The 19645-nt window shown below is 39.7% G+C and overlaps 1 protein-coding gene across 2 annotated transcripts in view; it reads right to left on the reverse strand.

The window, feature by feature from the left end:
• Positions 1 to 19096, reverse strand: part of AHR (aryl hydrocarbon receptor) — a 66511-nt gene extending 47415 nt beyond the window's left edge. The window contains exons 1-2 of one of the 2 annotated variants that reach the window (XM_042801798.1): positions 18551 to 19096; positions 10752 to 10939 (exon numbers count right to left, since the gene is read on the reverse strand). In XM_042801798.1, the coding sequence (XP_042657732.1) occupies positions 10752 to 10939; positions 18551 to 18606 (244 nt within the window). In that variant the 5' untranslated portion in view covers positions 18607 to 19096. The remainder of the gene's footprint in view (positions 1 to 10751; positions 10940 to 18550) is intronic. The other variant, XM_042801799.1, reaches the window with a different exon arrangement.
• Positions 19097 to 19645: the final 549 nt, after the last annotated feature.

The raw sequence follows: 19645 nt of genomic DNA on the forward strand, positions 1-19645 counted from the left end.
TGTGGTTTCAAGACTTGAGGCAATGAACTCTTGTTCCATAACTATCACAGAGACAACAGTCACCTGCTGAATCACCAAAACCATATCCTGGCACACCTGCATTTATTCTGAGGTATTTCCCATTCAATTGCTTGTCTGGGTACCTCTTCCTTGCTTCTACAGAAAAAAAGTCAGAGGTGCATGCTTGTAAATTGTACCTTACCATCAGACCTATTAATATGATACTGCTTTAGCCACAAAAAGGAGAAGAAAAAGCTTGCTAAATTTTTTTAGATGAGGGATGAAAATTCAAAAAAGAAAGTCAAGTGATTTACTTCCTTGTGGAATGAGATCTATGGGAAGTTGAGCCTAGATGCACAGAGGTACCTACCTATAATATCTTTGGCTTTTTGAACCTTTGGTTCCTGAGACAGTTTTCTTTTCCTGTATCTTAATTTTTTCATATGTTAGAAAAATGCAGAAAATTTATATGCATAAATCTAAGCAGACATTACATATTGTTTAGAAACCATCATCCATTTGTTATGATTTGTAGAAAAGACAGGTTAATACTGAGTGGAAAGAGATAGCTAATACCATAGATTTTTTTATTATTATTATTTAAATCACCAATTTTGAAACAAATAGTTAAACTCTTTGCTAAAAAAAAAAAAGTATTACAATAACTATTCTCTCAGTTTTGTATATTAATAGTAATTTTTTATTATAAAGCCTAGGAATCTAAAGTGATCTTTAAATTACTTGTACAGTTCACAGTTATTTTCTTATCTATCACTTTCAGTGAGGAACTCACCTCACTCAAACATAGACCCAGTACTCAATCATTAACTCAAATCTGTATTTTGGGGATTTTTTCCCCCCTCCTGAAACAATGCCTTAACTTTGGCTTCACCCAACTGATGGCTCAATGGCAACTTCACAGGATTTTTGACCAGGCAATCTCTCTGTGATTTTAACTGAAAAAATGAATCAGTCAATTATATTCCATGTACGAAACAGGACATCTTAATTACCTTGCTAGTAAAAAGTGAAGTTGAGTTTTGCCACTATTACATTAAAAGGGTATGAAGGTGGGTTTAGAAGGTTTCTTTACAATACCATTCAAGTTCAACTCTCACTATAACTATATAAGTACCTTCTAACAGAAATCTCTCTTATTTAAATTGAGGAAAAAAGCATACATTCCAGCAAAAAAGATTAAGTTGTCTTTTTACATCAACTCAAAACTTTTCAGCAATTTAACAGAAGATTTTCTACAATGATTGAAGCATGGCAAGAGAGTCAAGTGGGCTTTTGGAGGGTTGCTTCCTTTCCAGCCTGAGACTGTCTTTTCTCTGCTTGAGATATGGGACTTATTCCCTGTTTATTTCAGTGTCAAGGCCCATGGACATATCCTGTTAAAGCCACACGTATGTTCTTAGTCTGAAAGAGGAGTACTTCCTTGTCCCTTGAAGAAACCTCTAGTCATCCCCTGCACTTCACAGGTTGCCCTTGAGGTTGACACAGACATTAACTGTACTACACAGAGGGGAAGAAGAATGGATCACCTAGGACAGAACCAGAGGGATGCTTTGGAGAGACCCTAACTCACCAGCTTGGTGATACAAAAACAATGAGAGTCAACACTGAAGACCTTGTTAAAGTCAAGAGAAACAATATCCATCACTCTCATTGTTCACAAAACCAGGCATCCTTCGTAAAAGGCAGTCAGGTTTGTCAGGCACAATTTGCCCAGAGTCTACAGATGAATAAGACTAGCATTCTTATAAGGTAAAAGCTGAGGAAGAACTTCTTCACTTAACTAAGGCAGTAGCCATTTCACAGTATTACATCAATGTTAGAAGAAACACTGAGGGATTCAGGGTAGCTGATGCCCCTACCACTGAGGGTAAGCAATTGCAGGTGTTCCAGCAGAGGATCTGCAGTCAGCTGCTACAGCTTGAGACAAGCAGAGGAAAGGGGGACACAGCAGAAATACACAGGCTGATATGTTCCTGAGGACTCATACAGGCACCGGGATCAAACCCTTCCTGCAGGAGAGCATAGGCCTTGTGTTCTACCTTCAAATGCTGACGGTGTGCATGAAGAGTGGCAACTTTTTTTTCCCTCCCACATCACTAGGCATAACTCATTAGCATTTATGCTACCTGATTAGCATACTGACCAGGAATTCATATCTGCATTGCTACCCTTCTGAAGGATCAGCTACAAAACACAAAATTATATATGTTAGGCTCCACCTGCCTACAAAGATTCCCATTAAATTGGTCACGAAAGCATATTAACAAAAACCTTCAGTATCAATGTACCGTATGACACCAGATGCATTACAACATCCTTTAATGTGATCAAATCAATATCCTGGTTTCTGGTAAGATACTACATATAGGACCATACAGAGCATGATGGTATCAATGCAAAATTAAATGCAGTTGTGAAGACAAGAGGGAAAGACTGGGATTGTTCTAAGCATGTCTCTTATTGCCTGATAAGAGTGCACCAAACAACAAATGGTATAAGCAAGAAGGAGAATGGGAGATACTCTTTTCTTCCAAACATGTAAAATATTTATGTGGCACACTGAAATAAAATTAAAAAAAGAAAAAAAAAAAAATCAATAGAGGAAAGACATCATCCTTCAGTTTGTAACTCTGATGTAGGCACCAAGAGGCAAAAATGAATTCACTGAACCCAAATACTTCAATACAAAAAACTAGTGTCTTCTGCTGGCCCACAGGAATTGTACCACTGAAGATGTGACAATGGAGTCCAATGGGGGAGTCATAACATTTGACCAACCAGGCCATGGACTTGCTCCAGTAAATTCCTACTTTATGCAATCAGTTAGAATTTGTCTTGAGGGGCCATGTATGTATGTCTTTCAGCTTATTAGATGTTATGTGATGCCATGCATAAAGTGTGTGGTACTGAGCAATTCAAAAGGCACATGGGTTGAATTTCAAGAGGCAATTATTCAGTGGAAAAAAATGAGCATCTCTTTGTTCAATTAAAAGCAGAGTTTAGCATGCATCACTGAGGGCAACTAATTCCTATTTGTATGTCCCCTTTAATGTTCACAGCTGGCAAACAGCAAACCTACATTTTCTTAAGGCAGTTTCAGATAACTATCCTTACAGTTTATTTCATTTAAGTTTCTTGAATAACTAAGGTAAGTTTTATCATTAACACAGTCCTTTGTTAAATCATACAGCTTGGACCGTCCATCACTGTGCTGAAGTGCAAGAATTCCCAGGAGGCTTTTTCCAGGAAACATTTATCAATACATCATCTGAAACTCTGAAAAGCACTTTTGAAAGTGGTTTTTTCTTTTACCTTTTCCAGATTCTCTTAAAAATAAAACAAAATGAATCCATTACAACCACAAAGCTCCAGTAACTAGAACTAGCTTCTAGTTATCTAGATTTTCAAAAGGATTCACAAAGTAATCATTCTTTAACTAGTCAGTGCTCTATCAAAGCATGTATGGAGCAAAAACTGTTTTAACAGATCTAAAGTTTTTGTTTACTCAGGAAAAATAAACAGTGTTATAACTGGCTAGAACTGTAAACATCTACAGGGTTCAATCATACAAGCAAGTCTTATTTCCTTATCAGAATACAGATAAGGTCAAACAGGAAAAGCGAGAGCATTTTTCCTATCAGCAAGCACACACAGGAGGAAAATTGCTGAGTCAAAGACATGCACAGCATTAAAAGCTATTTCAGTATTAATAGATTATTTGTGCACATTTTTAAAGTGTATTCATACTGAAGTCTTAGATTACCAGGAGATATTTATAAGGTCATAGTTAAGCAAACTATACTTGTACAAATTCAAATGGATGAATCACGAAGCCCATGGAAGACAGATGTTCAAAGCCTGGTGCTACCCCTAATTATACTTCTCCACTCAAACTGTCTTTGGAGGAGGGATCAACAGTTACTGTGGTTTGTATAACAAAACCAAAAAGCTCCATACCTCATTATCTTTAGGTGTTACAGTTTAGTAATAAAAATGTTAACAAAGATTGCAAGGTTTGGAATGCACAGTGTTAGAGAAGCAGCTGTACTTCCTGAGGCCAGGCTTTTTATCTTCATACCTGTTCTGGGTTAAAATGTGATGCTAACCCTGACAGTGTCAATCTCCAGATCGCTTACATGGTTAGTGTAGGATAAATTATATTTTACACTCCGATCTTGCAAATGAGAGAATATTCACTGCAACAGGTATCCAGAGGAAAGCCCAGAACAGTATGTTTAAAAATAATCTCCCTATTAACAAGGGCTATAGAGAAAAAAAGACAAATGCTCTGCATATTGGAAGAGGGTTTTCAAGAAATTTTACAACAGTTTTGTGGAGTGTAAGAGGCTCCTACACTGCCTCTCCACATGCCTTTGATTAAGTAATACATATAGGGCAGAGAAGATGATATAACCTTTTATTTTTCTTCCTGGCAAAGGGAGTTCTAAGAATGATTAACATTAATAACTGAAATACTACAGTGCAACAGGAAAAGAAAATCCAAAGAATACATTTACTACCAGTAGTCGTAAACTATTTCTCCTCTTTATTCGACAAATATATTGACATATTAAGTCCTTCTTTGTGATATAAACAGAATTTTCAATTGTAGATGTTAGGTTTGAGGTACATTAAATGTCAATTATATCAATCCATAGGGCTGCCTAGCTGCATGATGTGCTTAGTGACACAGTGCTCCTAAAAATAAAAATGCTTCTGAGCAAGATAAAAATGAGTATGTGACAATGAAAACATACATATTTTGAGATTTAAGGTGATGTCACAGCTACATGGCTCTAATCATCAATTTTGAGGATCAGAATTTAGGTCTCCAAAGCCTAAATCCCTACTTATGTTCTGTTATGTAAAATACAGGCTAAAATAGCCTGTAGCAGACAGCCACAAATGCTAAGTACGAATCTCAAGGGATTGGGGGCGGGGGGGGGAATATTTAGGGGAGGAGGGGGGGAAGACACAAATACAGCAGCATGGAAGAACAAGCATGGGTTATGAAATAACTTCAGTGGTACGACAGTCTGATACTGAAGTGACCATACAATTCCGAGGTTCACATTTTGTAATAATTCTGGATTGGGGCCAGAGGGGAAGACTGTACAAAAGGAAACAGTTGGTTTGTTTGGATTTTTTTTTTTCCGATTAGTTTTTCTTCCACCAACTCTCAGATAAGATTCAAAGCAGCTCATTCAAAAATGTGAAAATGTATTCAAATGCATGGTAGAAATACCAAGTACAGAAAAGCTAATCAGACCGAGAACGACATAACTTCCAAGGCTGGAAACCAAGCAAATGTACATCTGAATAATATTTTAACAGGATGATATATCTGCTAGATGAATCACCAAGCAATGTGGTGGATTCTCCATTTAACTTCTTCACATCAAAACTGAATGATGTTCTACAAAAACCACAAACAATCTCTCTCAAACCGAGTTGTTTTATACCTTGGGAGTACAAAAATGACTCAAGGATGAGTCATGAATCAAATGAAACAAGTTAAGCCCAACAGAAGCTGCTGGCAACAGTAATTTTCTATATGGCATCAACACAAACACCTGAAAGCAATAAGTGCAGCCTGACTCTACTGCCCTACCCTGGAGGGCTTTAGCTTTTCCTGACATGGGAGTCAAGAGCATCTATGTATGCATCAGGAGGAGCAGGGAAAGAGGGTAACATGAAGGGGAAGTCCTATGTCCAAAAAAATACATGAGAAAAGCTGCATTAAACAAACAAGGTAGGTAAATATAGTAATAGTCTGAAATAAAAGCAAGTCGGGCCAGATCGGCTGTATTATCCTGGCCTTAATGGGTTGAGTTTTAATCGGTTGTTTTGCATTTTCAGTTTTCTGTTTCAGACCACCACCAACACTTTGCAGAAAGGCTACCTATATCTGCTAGACTGTAGATATGTTGCAGCCCTTCTCAATGTGACAGAATAAATACACTGTCTCCGACTTTGCCTGCCTTTCCCATCTGTACATTTTCTTAAGCAATACTCTCCAGAGAAGGACCCACATGCAGTCTGTTCTCTCCAATACACAGTATGATAGAACAGCAGGCATCACAGGAAAAATACATTATATCAAAGAATATGTTTTATCTGATGACAATGGGTGCATTGCAAATTTAAGCTATATTATGCCAAAGAATGTGTGTTAATTATATTACAAAGTAAAATTAGGCAATGCGAACTTACTGGAAAAAATTCTTAATTATTTTGTTATTGCTGTGCTTGCCAGAATCACTTGCATACAACATAAGAAATCAATTCTAAACTAATTTTGAGCAGAAACTTTCTTCTGTAATTGCAGAATACTGTCCAATAAGCAAGAGGGAAAAAGCCACATACTCTAAGCCACAGGAATTCTTAGTGAAATGGATGAAAGGGTAATTAATAAGCACATTAAATTTTGTTTCTATTGTATTGATAAACACACAGAGCACAGCTACTTCATTTTAGATTCTGCAAGCATCTCCTTATTTCTCAGTACACCTTTAAAAAGAAAAATCATGCTACTAACATTAAAAAAAGTGATCAGAACTTTACTTTTATCCCTTTAACCTAACCACTTCACCAAAACCCCAAGAAGACTCAGTATAAATGTTCTTCCTTATTGAAGTAAAGTATTTAAGTGATTATCAATTCATCATACAAGGAGCAAAGCTAGATGCAAAAGGGCTTTTTTCCTTTAGTATACATGGGCAACACCGGCTATGCCTAAATGATTGTCCAGTTGTGCTGCAGATGCTGAACTCACAATAACCTGCACCCACCCAAAGAGCTGTTGTCCCATACTGCACTTTATATTTTTCACCACTGAACGCACATGTATATGGGCACTTAGCATCAAAACAGAGTGAAATAATACCAGGGAAACATATAAAGTCTTTACTGTCAGCAGACACCTGCCTGATTTATCCTAGTCTCTTAAAAATAAAAAGCTTGCCTTAAGCCACTTTCAGAAAGTATCTTACACGTACAAAATAAATACTCCAGCAGTGATTTAAGCTAACCTGCTTGACTTTGAAGACTGCTTAATCCACTTCAGTACAGGCTGGTAGCACCACACAGCTGAGAAGCGACAATGCCTTAAAACACTTCTTAGCTTTGACTCACCATGCAAGAACTTGACTTTATAAAGAAACATTGAGACATATTATTTTAAGCCACTACTGAAATTTCCTTCTTGACTACAAAGTCAAATCTGTACATACAAGAGCATGCCAGAGTGCTTGACGTGGGGACACAGAAAGCCTTCTGACACCATGTGGACTTGAGACCAACCTGACCACACGGAACTAGTGTATCTAAAGGGCAGTGATACAGAAGGATCACTTAACAGCACTATAGCTTCACTAACAAACTACAACAATCAGAAGCAACTGCTTAACAGAATATAATCACAAACAGAAGGAAAGTAAGATGTTTTGAGGATGTGGAAAAGGAAAAAAAATGTACACCAATTTCCTATAACCTGAAATATGGCAAGCATGCAGGAGTCTACCACATTTCAGTTGACCCTATGAAAAAAACTCATCTGTCTTTAGCTCTGGAGACAATTCTGTACCAACTTAATGACTGGGAGAAGGGGAAAACACTTTTTTGGAGAGGTGTCTGGTGTTGTTTCTTTTTTATATATACACTTAGCTTTTGAAGTAACAACAATAAACTTCATACACATCTAGAGCAAGGTACATTTATTCAAACTGATGTAACTTATTGAGATGTCTTTCAAAAAACAGGTTTTTTTTTTTCCCCCCAGACTTCCGCCTTCAGAAAACAGACATTCACTCTGGATTATTTAAACTTGGAAAAATGCAAGTGTTTTCTTTGAAAAAATATCTATTGTTACAGCAAAAACTTGGGTTTCCTTTCAAGCAAGATCATATGATTACAGGTTTATATTTTACTTTCCGCAGGAATTTACACACCCCCCATTTGCATCCTGTTATTCATTTAGCGTTTCCCTTTACTTCAGCATGCTGGGTTAATAAAGTGGACCTGTTGGCTCAGTCTAGGCACTCAAGGTGACAATCAGTGCTCACTCTCGCATTTGTCAGATTTATTCTATAGGGCCTTCTGCATATATTTAACTATACAAAATGTTCCTTCAAAAAAGCAGTTTTGTGAGAAGTGCTGCATAGACAGATGGTGAAACTCTAACCTAGGGATATTCAGGGTATTTCTGTTAATTCTGTACTTCAAAGCACTAATTTCTCTTTTGGAGGGTAAGTTTCAACTGAAATAGATTCCATGTTATTTAAGTGCATTAAAATAGCATAAAGGATCTTATTTTCAATACTGGATCTCTCATAGTCATAGATTGATCACTCTTGTTTATCTTCACTTCAGTCACTGATGTTAACCTTTAAACACCTTCAGATACATACTGATTACTAACCTCATTTGTAGTCCTACAGTTAAAAGGCCTGAAAAGCGTCAGCAAAAAGCCTTTTTTTCTGCTAAAAAAGGTTAAGACAGGTTCTACTGAAGCTATTCCATCTGAAGGTAGAAATTAAACTTGCTTCACCTTATGTAAGACATTTTGAACAGTGTAAGATAAGCAACATCAAATTACTTATCTTTACAAGTTTGCCGGGCCTTTTTATTTTATGGAGACTATAGGAAGAATATTCCGCTGTAATGTACCTAGTATATGCACTTCCTTGTTGCTTGAAAAGTCCTTTCCTATGAATCACATAAAAATTCTGCTACTTAACTCATTATAACACAATTAAATACCCTATATTCTACAGCTGTGGTCCAGTACAGTAGCATCAGCTGTATATGTTTGTCTGATGTGGGTGCCATCCTAACAGTATGCTACTGAGTTGAAAACGGGTTGTTTGCTTCAATTCGGGATCCGCAGTACTTAAATTGCACATGTAATTCATCACCACTCTAAGTGACTGAAAGCTACCTTCATGTTCAAACGAGAAACAAGCAACTGATGTAAATTTTGGTGTGAGGTGATTCTGGCTGTCTCTCTACAGCTAAAGGCATGAATGTTTTTCCTGTACAGAAACCATAGCCTCAAACCCCTTTATTCCAGGATCTTCAAGTGCAAATTGAATTGTTGGAGGGAGGGGAGGGTGGGGGTGGGACAGAGGTGGAGCAGGGAAGGTGAAACAAAAATCAAGCACCTCCATTGCATCAGAAATTGATATTTGCTATTATCATTCTATCACAAGTACGGCAAAAAACTTGCAATCTTGTATTTGTTTCAGAATACTTAATTTTTCAAAAAATAAGTTTCATTGAGACTAGAACTTCCCTGTCAATTCACCAAGAAAGCACTGATAAACCAAATCAGTTGTTTTACAGCAGTCAACCTGAGATAATGTCTCACAAAGACGTTGATGAAAGTGATGTGCCAAGAGAACACTTCCATTTCATGGAAGGAAATATTTTAATGTGAAAAAAACACTGATAGAAATATTTGACCAACTCTAGCCTTGAGTAGATTCCATACTAAGAATTGTCCTGAACAAGCACAGAAATCAAGACACCTGCATATATTCTTCAAGCAATAAAATACAGGATATAAATTTATAAGCATTACTAAACTGAGGCCAGTAGACACAATAAATGAAAATAAATGTTCTGTATTTCTGCACCAAACAGTGGAACTATTTTAGGCAGTTAGGTTTCTTCAGTCCTTTCATCCATGGTTATGGAGTCACTATCATGAGACTGAAACGCTGTAACTGAAAACTGGTGAGGAAAGTGGTTACTTTAATGTCCAAAAAACTTAGTAAAAAAAAAACCCAACACACAACAACTTGCAATTTAATATTAACTCCACTGCAAGCAAGATTCCTTAGCTACAGCTGACAAATATAATTCCATTTTCAGCATAACATTGTAAAACTTCACTAACTGATAAAAAAAAGAGGACAATTTAAACACAAGCTCCCTGCTTTATCCCAGCAATGAAAAGCACCAGACTATTTCTGCTTTCAAAGAAACTGGCACGAAGCCAGGCATCGCATCTCAGCTTACAGAGCAGCTCAGGTAGTGAAGGAGCGGGTAGGGCTCCTTGGCCAGCTCTGAGACTGCCTAACAGAATATGTGCTTCTGGCCTGATTACTACACAGCTCTTCTGCATTACCCTTGCCAGGGCTAGGGTCAGCGAAAACCTACTCACACAACTGGAGAACCTCAGCTGTCATCTTAATGCCTCATGCCCTGCATTAATCAGGGCTTGAACACAGGAAAGACTTGGCCTCTATTTCTTTGCAAGTCACCTTTGCAATAAACTAGAGGAAGGGGCACTAGTAATTACTTTATATCAAAACAAAGTAATTTTTGATGCATCATTAAGCAAAACATACAGCTGATGGGAACTCATCAGACACGTTTTGAACAGTAACGGTTTTATGAAGGAGATTTTTAGAGGGGAAAACAAAGAGATCTCTTAAGTATCTTTGAAAGTCTAAGGACTGTAAGACTCATTAAGGGCAATATTACTTCCAAATGCAAAGCTTTGAAAGACTGGTGATTTAAGTGAAGTTTAAGTAATTACATTTGGTTTTCAAGAAACTGGAAAGCTTACTTCATACAGTTACATTGTATATACCCACACAACTGGATGTTCCATTAAAATGCAGATAAACTTAGCAGTTTTAAGTTCTTAAACAGCTAAAATCATCATACAGTATGAACAACACTTTACAAGCAGTCCAAAATTCAAATAAATTCCCAACTCTTACCATCAAAAAAACTTTTGGCTCTCAGGTAACTGACGCTAAGCCTAAGCACAGACAGCTTATCCAATTTGGCGATAACATCTTGAGGGAAAGGCAGAAGGCTAGCCAAGCGGTCCAGCTCTGCATTCAGGCGGTCCCTGTGTCTCTTGGATGGGTTGGACTTGACTCCTTCAGCTGGGGATGGCTTTACTCTGTGGCAAAAAAAACCAAACACAATATAAACCTAAGTTCCTTCTCAAAACAAAGGTAAATATTTGCCAAACCTAATGTTACAAACTGTCTTTTAAACTTTAACAAGCAAAACGTTTTTCCCAAGTGACTTCTGTTTCCCATTGGAAAAAAAAAAAAAATCTAAAGTAGTTTAAATTCTCCGTCTCCCCCCCTCCCCCCCCAACAGTTAGAGCTACAATGGCTATGTGAACATGTAATGAACATTTGAAACCTCTGAGACACAGCGTTATTTTATAAAAAAGCTTCCTATACTTTCACTCAAACACCACTTTCACAGGTGTCCTTAATTTTTGTCAATGTTTGGAGCAGGCTAGAATGCAACAAAAGTTTTAATAACTTGCTAGACAATGAGGCATCCAAAACTGCTCAAGAAAACAAGAGGTCCAGCTCAGTCAGCAGGTAAAATTTTTGTAGCAAACACTACTGAGCTCATCCTTTAAGTCACCTCCCAGCTGAAGGCTTTCTGTTATGAATTACATAATGAAGTTTCTGTAAACTTGTTATTTTCCATTCATATCCACCCTAAGCTCCAATTCCAGACACTTGGATACTCACACCTTCCCATGTACGCAGAAATCTAGGAACAGCTTTAAACCCCTACTCATTTGAACTATAATTAGTCATTACAAGACAATACTGAAACCAAATAATTTATCTGCACAAGCCATAGTAGATTTTGTGATATATATTAAACAGTTTTCTAATTAAAGAGTGATTCATTCTCACTTTTCCAGTATTGCAGTCCTACCTGAGATCTGCAGCAGTTATCCATTTGTGCTGCTCTTATAGGAATGTTGGGTCTGCAAGACATTACCACTTGCAAAAATACTGAGCGTAAAGACTTTCAGGAGTTAATTTCTTCAGTATTTCATTTACTCTGCTTCCAAGCTTCATCCTTATATCAATTTTATCATGAGAAATTGCAAAAGCTCCACTAGTTATTTTTGCCACCGCTGAAAGTAAACCATACTGAAAAATAATTTTGTCTTGTATTTTAGTCAAATAAGCAGCGATAGAGCAGACATTCCTATTTTTAGCTCATTTTTAATTTATGTTTCAATTACACTTCTTGTTAGTTTAAAAATCAAGCCCTTCTTTTTACAGACATTGCTTATTCAAGTGTCACTTGTCAAAAACTTGCACTTAAGTCTGGCTGCCTGTTCCCTTGCACTAGGGCTGCCCTTCTGCACATTGAAGAAGGCATGTTCCTTATATGGGGCCTCAAAACTTGAAGATGCCATAACACAAAATTTGCTAACACACAGAAATATATTATATCGGCAGCAACTACTTACTCCCCAGACGGATAAAGTTAAGCTTGCTGCAGGGTAAAGATTGTCTAGGATTTGATTCTAGTAGAGCTTTATCCTAAAAACGTTGGAAAAGTGGGGAAAACAGATGAATCAAGAAATATGAAAATTCTCTCACTTGACAAAAACATAGGTTCATCATCAACTGCAATGGATGACAAACTAAATATTTGGCTAGATGAGTGCTTCAGTCACAAGCCCTAACTTTGAGACCTGCAGCTCATGATATCCCCAAGTGAATATTAAAATAATTTAGTAAAGGAGCTTTCTTCACATTCTCTTATTCTGCCAGAATATCGCTTGTACAGGTGATATGATTAACACAATTTAATACAACCCTAGCAAAAAAAAAGTTCAAAAATCACAAAACATTACCAGTAACACTAGAAGTTACTTCATGAATACTTTTTATGTATTAAACTTCCATAAGTGTAGAGACAGAATAATAAATTCCAAACTTTAAGCAGATAACAGTTTTATAACAGTCAGTGAACAGCTCACTACTATCAAATCAAATCAAACAGGTCTGCTGCCGAGAAATGAAGGTCCCCATGGAAACCATTCAAAACATGCAATTTTTTCCAAATAAATTAGCAGTGAATACCAGACTTTGCTATTTTCACAACTATACTCCACTTCACTTAAAGCTTCTATAAGCAGTTTGATAAGTTAGTTGAAACTATATACAACTGTGCAGTTATCAAGTTGTTAGATCTAATTGGTTTTGCTTCACTTTCTAATGATTTCTCTTCTTACTTCTAACTAATTCAAAACATAAGGATTTTCTAAGTGTAGTATACAACATTTCTGAATATTAAGTTACCAGTGTTTGCAGCATAAGTCTTACCATGTCCTCTCCCTTCAAATCAAACACTGATTTTCCCCTTTGTCACCCAACTAAAAACCACTATATAAAAATGGATCCTTCAGCAACGCAGGGAATAAGGGCAGAAATGCCGGGGGTATACATGGCAAGCTAAACCATTTGCCATCCACTTATGTAAACCCTTGATGCTAAAGACAGCCCGAGCTGCGTTGCAGAAAACTATCTTCAAGGAAAATTACGTGCTATGTCAAGATTAAATCCATGCATGTGTTTCACTTAAAAGAAAAAAAAAAAAAAAAGACTAAAGGGAGGGAATGGATTTTAAGCTGATCTTTCAGTTCTTGATATTTTACCTTTCACAGGAAATTTGAATTCCCTAATCAAAGGCCAGAGATCTCTGTACACTCGGTGCCTCCAAACTGCACTACAGACCTTATCATCCAACAGCTACAAGACAAGCAAGCAGTTTTAATTCTTGTTTTAACAATTCTAAAGGATTTGCCATCATTACATTAGCTAACTACTATTTTCACAGGTCTGTTACAGACTACTTAATCAGAAGTTTTCATTACACATGCTTACCATGTGTACCTTCACAGATATTAACAGCACAAAATTATTAAAAAGAAATTGCACAAGTACCTGAGTCTCAATATCAAAAGGTCAAAATAAGTTTTATTATTTACACACTAATTTGTATTTTTTTAAAGGAAATTGAAGCACTTCTTTGAGAAAGTGAAAAGAAAGCACAAATTTATTTTGTTCACATAACAATAAAAACTTTGAAAAGAAGGAAAAAACCCAACGACCAAGCACTGAAAAGAATGATACCTTATTAACAAAACTGAAGTGTGATATGAAGTCAGGAAACCATGTGGAAGAACACTAAAGATACAGTGATATGTTAAAAAAATCTAATTAGAAGTTCATCAAACTGTTTTATTGCTTAGGGGAAAAAGACATAAAGGAAGAGCATACATGTCACATAGCTAATGGATTTGATCTTTTCAGCTACATTTAATTTTCATCTTATCTTTAATAGTACATGCAATAATATACATAAGAATAACATATGTTATTTAATTCAATGTAGGTCAGATATGTGAAATGCATCAGTTACCACTAAGCAGGTATCACAACAGGCAACTTCCTACAAAATTCTCTATTTACTTTTGCAACTGAAAAATACTTCCAAGTATTTATTCTTTTATTTCCCACACCAAATTTATGATTACTGAAAATTCAGCTGTTGATATGACATGGACTACTGACCTCTTCGATCAAAAGCTGTCAACCTATCTTGAAGGGGCAAGAGACCCTTTCCAGTGGCTCCTTTAGAAGGTAATGAAACCAGCAAAGATTTAGGCCACTGAAGGCATAAAGTTATTTTTACTAAAAAAACACTCAGTCAGCAGTGTGCTATTCATCTGATGCTGGGCAACTGTTTGTCCTCCAGTAATAAACAGAGTTCTAGTTTGCTCAAGTTGTTTCAGTGTATGAAGGACTCCACCAGAGTGATAGAGACAGCCAGAACACCAACCAAGAATGAAAGGTTCACACTCAGTTTTAATGTATTGCATTACTGCTTAATGACAAACCAAGGCTATTTGGAATGAGTCAAAAAAAAAAAAAAAGTAGGTTCCCATCTACCAACCATATTATCTATATTTGTCTATCACCACTTACTGCAGATTATTTTTGCATAAACCTTAAAATCAGTAAATTTTAAGTAGCAGTGTATATATAACATACAGGTACCCCAAGACTGGCAAGTTTATTCTATATATGATGACAGCTTTATTGTCTCCATTTCAAATAAGAGGTGCAAACTGCTGTTTGTAGCAGATATTGGTTTACACAAAGGAATCTTTTAATGATTATTTTTCTTTTCTGATGAACTTCCCTTTTGGAAGCTTGTTCTGGCACTTCTTGTTTGTTTAACTTGAAAGAATAAATAAACACTTTTATTTGTAAAATTAAAATATCTCTGCACTGCTTGCAAATTATATGTCTACTCATAAGTAAAGATCAACCAGTCAAACATTCTTCTCTGGACTACTTAATATCATAAATGCATTTAACCTAACAGAACAAAACCATATCATAATTTTTTTATTTAGTTTGTTAAAGAAACACGCCATTACACTTTTCAAGCCTGCATGCTATGAAACATTTAGACATCCTCACCCTGTTCCTTGTCTATTACATTTACCCAGTTATGCAAAACAATTCCTATCCAAACACTGGAAAAATAAAAGAAAAAAACAAGGCAAATCAGAGCTACTAGGCAGAAAAATATAAAATCTACAAGGTGGAGCTACATTTATATATCATCCTTTGCTTAATGTTAGAATCTATCTTCAGTAAAACTCACTTCCATAAAATTTGTATTTTATCCTTTCTACTACAATACTAGTATATTAGTTCATCAGTTCAGCTAATAATCACTAGAAAAAAAGAATTCAAGACAAAAAACCCCCCAAAACAAACAAAACAAACAAACAAACAAACAAAAACAACAACAAAAAAAACCACAAGTCACCCATTGCTCCCCAAGGTTCAGTGGGGAGTGAAACACCCCACAGATGTGCTGTCACCAGGGGGACTCCCTGTGTTCAAACATTAAATGGGGAGGAAATTTAAATGCTCCAAGGTTTTAAGAAAGTGATTGCTGTGGCATATTACATACAATTGGAATACACATGGTTTAGTGGGCTTTTTTTTTTTTTTTCTCCACATGACAAGATAACAAGATGGAACTGCAGGAACAGTTGCCTACTAAGTTCCCCCACGATTGCTTTTATTTTTCCATCGTGATACTGTAATTCACTACTAAATTGGGGGGGGGGGGGGAAAAAAAAAAAAAAGCACATTTCAGCACTCAGCACTGTCAGGCAATAGCCCGAGATTCCCTCTCAAGTTCAATTCTTTACATGGCACATAATAAAAACAGGAAGTAGCATGGGGAAAGTTTCTTAAACTGGTTTTCAGTTACCACCATGGCTTTTAACTTGTACCTGAAGCCAGATGTATTTCTTCTACTTTATTTTGTTCCATGGCAACTATGGCATTATATGAATACCTTCTTCCATTTCTATAAACCAGCTGCTTATTGCCACAGGTTACCAATTATCATGTATCATGCTTCAGAGTTACATATATGGCGAATAAAAGTCTCTTCTATAAAAGAGACTAGTTGCAACAATGTATCACCTCCCCCCCCCCCCTTTTTTTTTCCCCCCTCTCTGAAGAGCGGTGAATTCTACCAGGGGAGGAAATATCAACTTCAAGTAGATTAAAATCACAGTAGCGTCAAACCTTTATTAACCAACATCAAGTACATCTTCCCTCCCTTCCCTAATCAGTTAGAAAACCTTATTACCCCCCTTACTTTTTTTTTTTTTTTTTGGCCTAAAGGTATGGTCTGTAATTAATTATGTGAGAAATTCAGGCCCTCTGACCTACTAGCAATGTTCTGTAAGCTTGGTCTAACAGAAGAAGCAACCAAAGAACATAGCCATTTTGAGGAGAAAAGAAACATAAGCATTAAATGTGAAATCAATTTGTCTTGCATAAAAATAATTTCTAGCAACCCAAGCAAGGTGGGTTAATAATCAGCCTCCACTTCAATTTATGGTTGAGCAAACTATTTAAATATGAATACTTTTATTTTAAGAAAAAACATTTACTTTTCCCTTTGGTCCTAAAGGGCAAAGTCCCTCAATAGATAAAAGTTTCCCATTAGTAATAAAAAAAGGCTTTGAGTTCAACTAATCAGAGAAGCTCAGCCAACTTACGTAAAAAGGAGATAGATGGAAAAGGATTACTTATGTAGCTACTAGTAATGTAGAAGAGAAGGTTTCACATCCTCTAACCAAGGTTAACCAGAATTTAATAGTAAGACTGACATTAAGCGATCTCACCAGCAAGGCAGAACACCTCACCCTTTCACAATCAGAATGGAAGAATTATTTGCCTTTAGCTACTAATAATATACAAATACCGCCAATACATTTTTATTTCTTCACGAAAAAAAAAAAAATCCCTTCATTCTTAAAATCCAGATCTACAGCATTAATTTAATTAGGTACCTCTGCATTTTTATTTGGTAATGAATGGTCAAAAAAGCTAACACTGCTATTCTCATAATGAATACATCTATAGCAAGAGATTTTTTTTTTTTTAATATGCATTTTTAGACTTTCTGTGTTAGTTTGTAGGGTGAAAACCCAGCTATGTCCATGCATTCATTTTAACAACTCCAACCATAAAGAAGCAAGAACTCAAGCTAATTCCCCTCCCCCCAGGACAGTTGTCTGCTATAAATCTAAAAACATATCCTTCACAACAGATTTTCATTAAATATTTGTCATTCTCTCCTTTAATGCTTTCGTAGTCTTGGCAGTTATTTTACATCTACAGAAATACCCCACAGGAATACATGGGGATTTTTTTGAGCTTTGCTTATTTTTCTTTTCAGTAGTTTAGTTTTGCTACTTTTTTGTGACCTATACATTCTTGACTTTCAGTTGAAAGTGCAAGTTAAGCATCTCCTCTAGCCTGAAAAAAATCGCACTCCTGAGACCAGCCTTTTTGGGGAGCATGCAGCGCCTGGAACTCGAACCTACAGCAGGTGCATAATACGAGATTACTCAGGTACCACGCTGTTCCCAGAGTGTCAAAGAGATACATTAATAAAGAAAAAGCCACCATACAGCCAGATTTTAACTCTTTTTTTTTTTTTTTTTTTTTTTTCCCCCCCCCTCCTTTTTCGACCGGTCAGCAGCACTTGAGTTTGTCTGGAGCCGAAGAAATGAAAACATCTAATGTAACACCGGAGGGCTACAGCCGGTTCAGCCCCTCCAGATAGGCTAAAAATAGCCCTAAAAGGTGGGAATCGGCCGAACCTTCCCCAGCTCCGACCCCGCGCTCCCCGCAGGACACCTGAGCGCACCGGCAGCGGCGCGGACGGGCGCGCAGGGACGCGGGCGGCGGGAGCGCCCTGCGCGCAGGCGGGAGCGCGGGGGCCCGCCCGGGGCGGCGCGGCGCGGCACCCACCCGTGGCGCGGCACCCGCTTCGGCGGGGCGAGCGCGGCCACCGCTCTGGAGCCGTCACCTCAGCTGCCTCCCAATGTAGGTCAGCCGGCAGCGCACCGCTCCCTCCTTGCACCGCCGCGACCCTCCCACCCCCACGCTTTTTTTTTTTTTTTTTTTTTTTTTTAAAAAAAAAAAAAATAAAAGCTAAAAACAATAAAAATCCCTGCCGGCACCCCTCGGCACCACCTCTCCCGAGCGCCCCTGCACCCCCCCGCGCCACCGGCCGCCCCCGCCGGGCCTCCGCGGCGCGGTGCGGTGCGCGGCAGGACGGCGAGCCGCCGGGAAGCCGGTCTCTCCCCGCCCGCCTCCCTTTCCTCCCGCCCCGCGGGGCCGCTTACATTTTCTGCACAGGTTTCCGCCGCTTGCGACTGGCGTAGGTGACATTGGGGTTCATCCTGCCGCGGCTCCAGCGCCCAGCGCCGCGGGGCTCCGGGGGCCGCCGCCCGCCTCACCCCGGCTGTTCGCTGGGCGGGGGGAGCCCCACCGGCGCCGCAGCCCTCGCCTCGCCTCGCCCGCGGGCCCCGGCCCTGCCGCCCGCGGTCGGTCGGTCGGTCGGTCTCTCGCAGCGGCGGCGCCTTCCCTGGACGGGACGGGAGGCGGAGGCGCCGCGGGGCGGGGATCCCAGGTGATCGGCGGCGGCTACACCCACTCGCCGCCCCCCCGCAGGGCACAGGTGTGGGGGGCGGCCGGGGCTTTCCAGCGCCGCTCAACCCCGCAGCCTCCCCGCCGAAGCGACGCCGTCTCCCGGCCGGTTCCCTCTGAGGCGGCGGCGGCGGCGGGAAGGTGCGCGGCCGCCTCTGCACCCCGGCGCGGCCGCCGTCTGCTGGCCGAGCGCCTGTCAGTGTGCGCGGCGCCGGGCCGGGCCCCGCCGCCCCGCCCCGCCCGGCCCAGCCCAGCCCCGGCCCGCTCCTCCCGCCGCCGCCGCCGCCGCCGCCGCCGCGGCGCTCCCCCGGCCGGGTCCCGCCCCGCCCGGCTGACAGCCGCCACCGCCCCCTCGCCCAGGAGGCCCCTGGCGGCGGCGGCGCGGCGGAGGGAGGAGGGGGGCGGCCGCGCCGCCATGTTGGGAAGGTCGCGCCGGGGGAGGGAGGACCGGCGCGGTACCGGGGACGGCGACGGGGGGGGGGGGGGGCACGACACACGGGCTCCGGGATGGGGTGGGAGAGGGAAAACCCCCAAGCCTGCGGTGCGCGGGGGGCTCCCGCGGCAAGCGGGAAGGAAGGTCAGCTCCCAGCAGTAGCCCTAATAACAAAAAATAACCCCGGGGGGGTGGGGGCGTGGGGGTGGATCAGAGCGTTCAGTTTTAAAAGAAAAATGACACCGCGTCCGTGGCGCGACGAGGTTTGTGTCTGACACCCCGGCCCCAGCCCTGCCGCCTCCTCTGCTTCCCGCCTCCCCCGGCCTGAAACCGTCACGGCCGCAGATCGCCTGGCGGG

Source organism: Tyto alba, unplaced genomic scaffold (assembly GCF_018691265.1).
Source record: "Tyto alba isolate M040663 unplaced genomic scaffold, T.alba_DEE_v4.0 Super-Scaffold_38, whole genome shotgun sequence".
Lineage (NCBI taxonomy): Eukaryota > Metazoa > Chordata > Aves > Strigiformes > Tytonidae > Tyto > Tyto alba.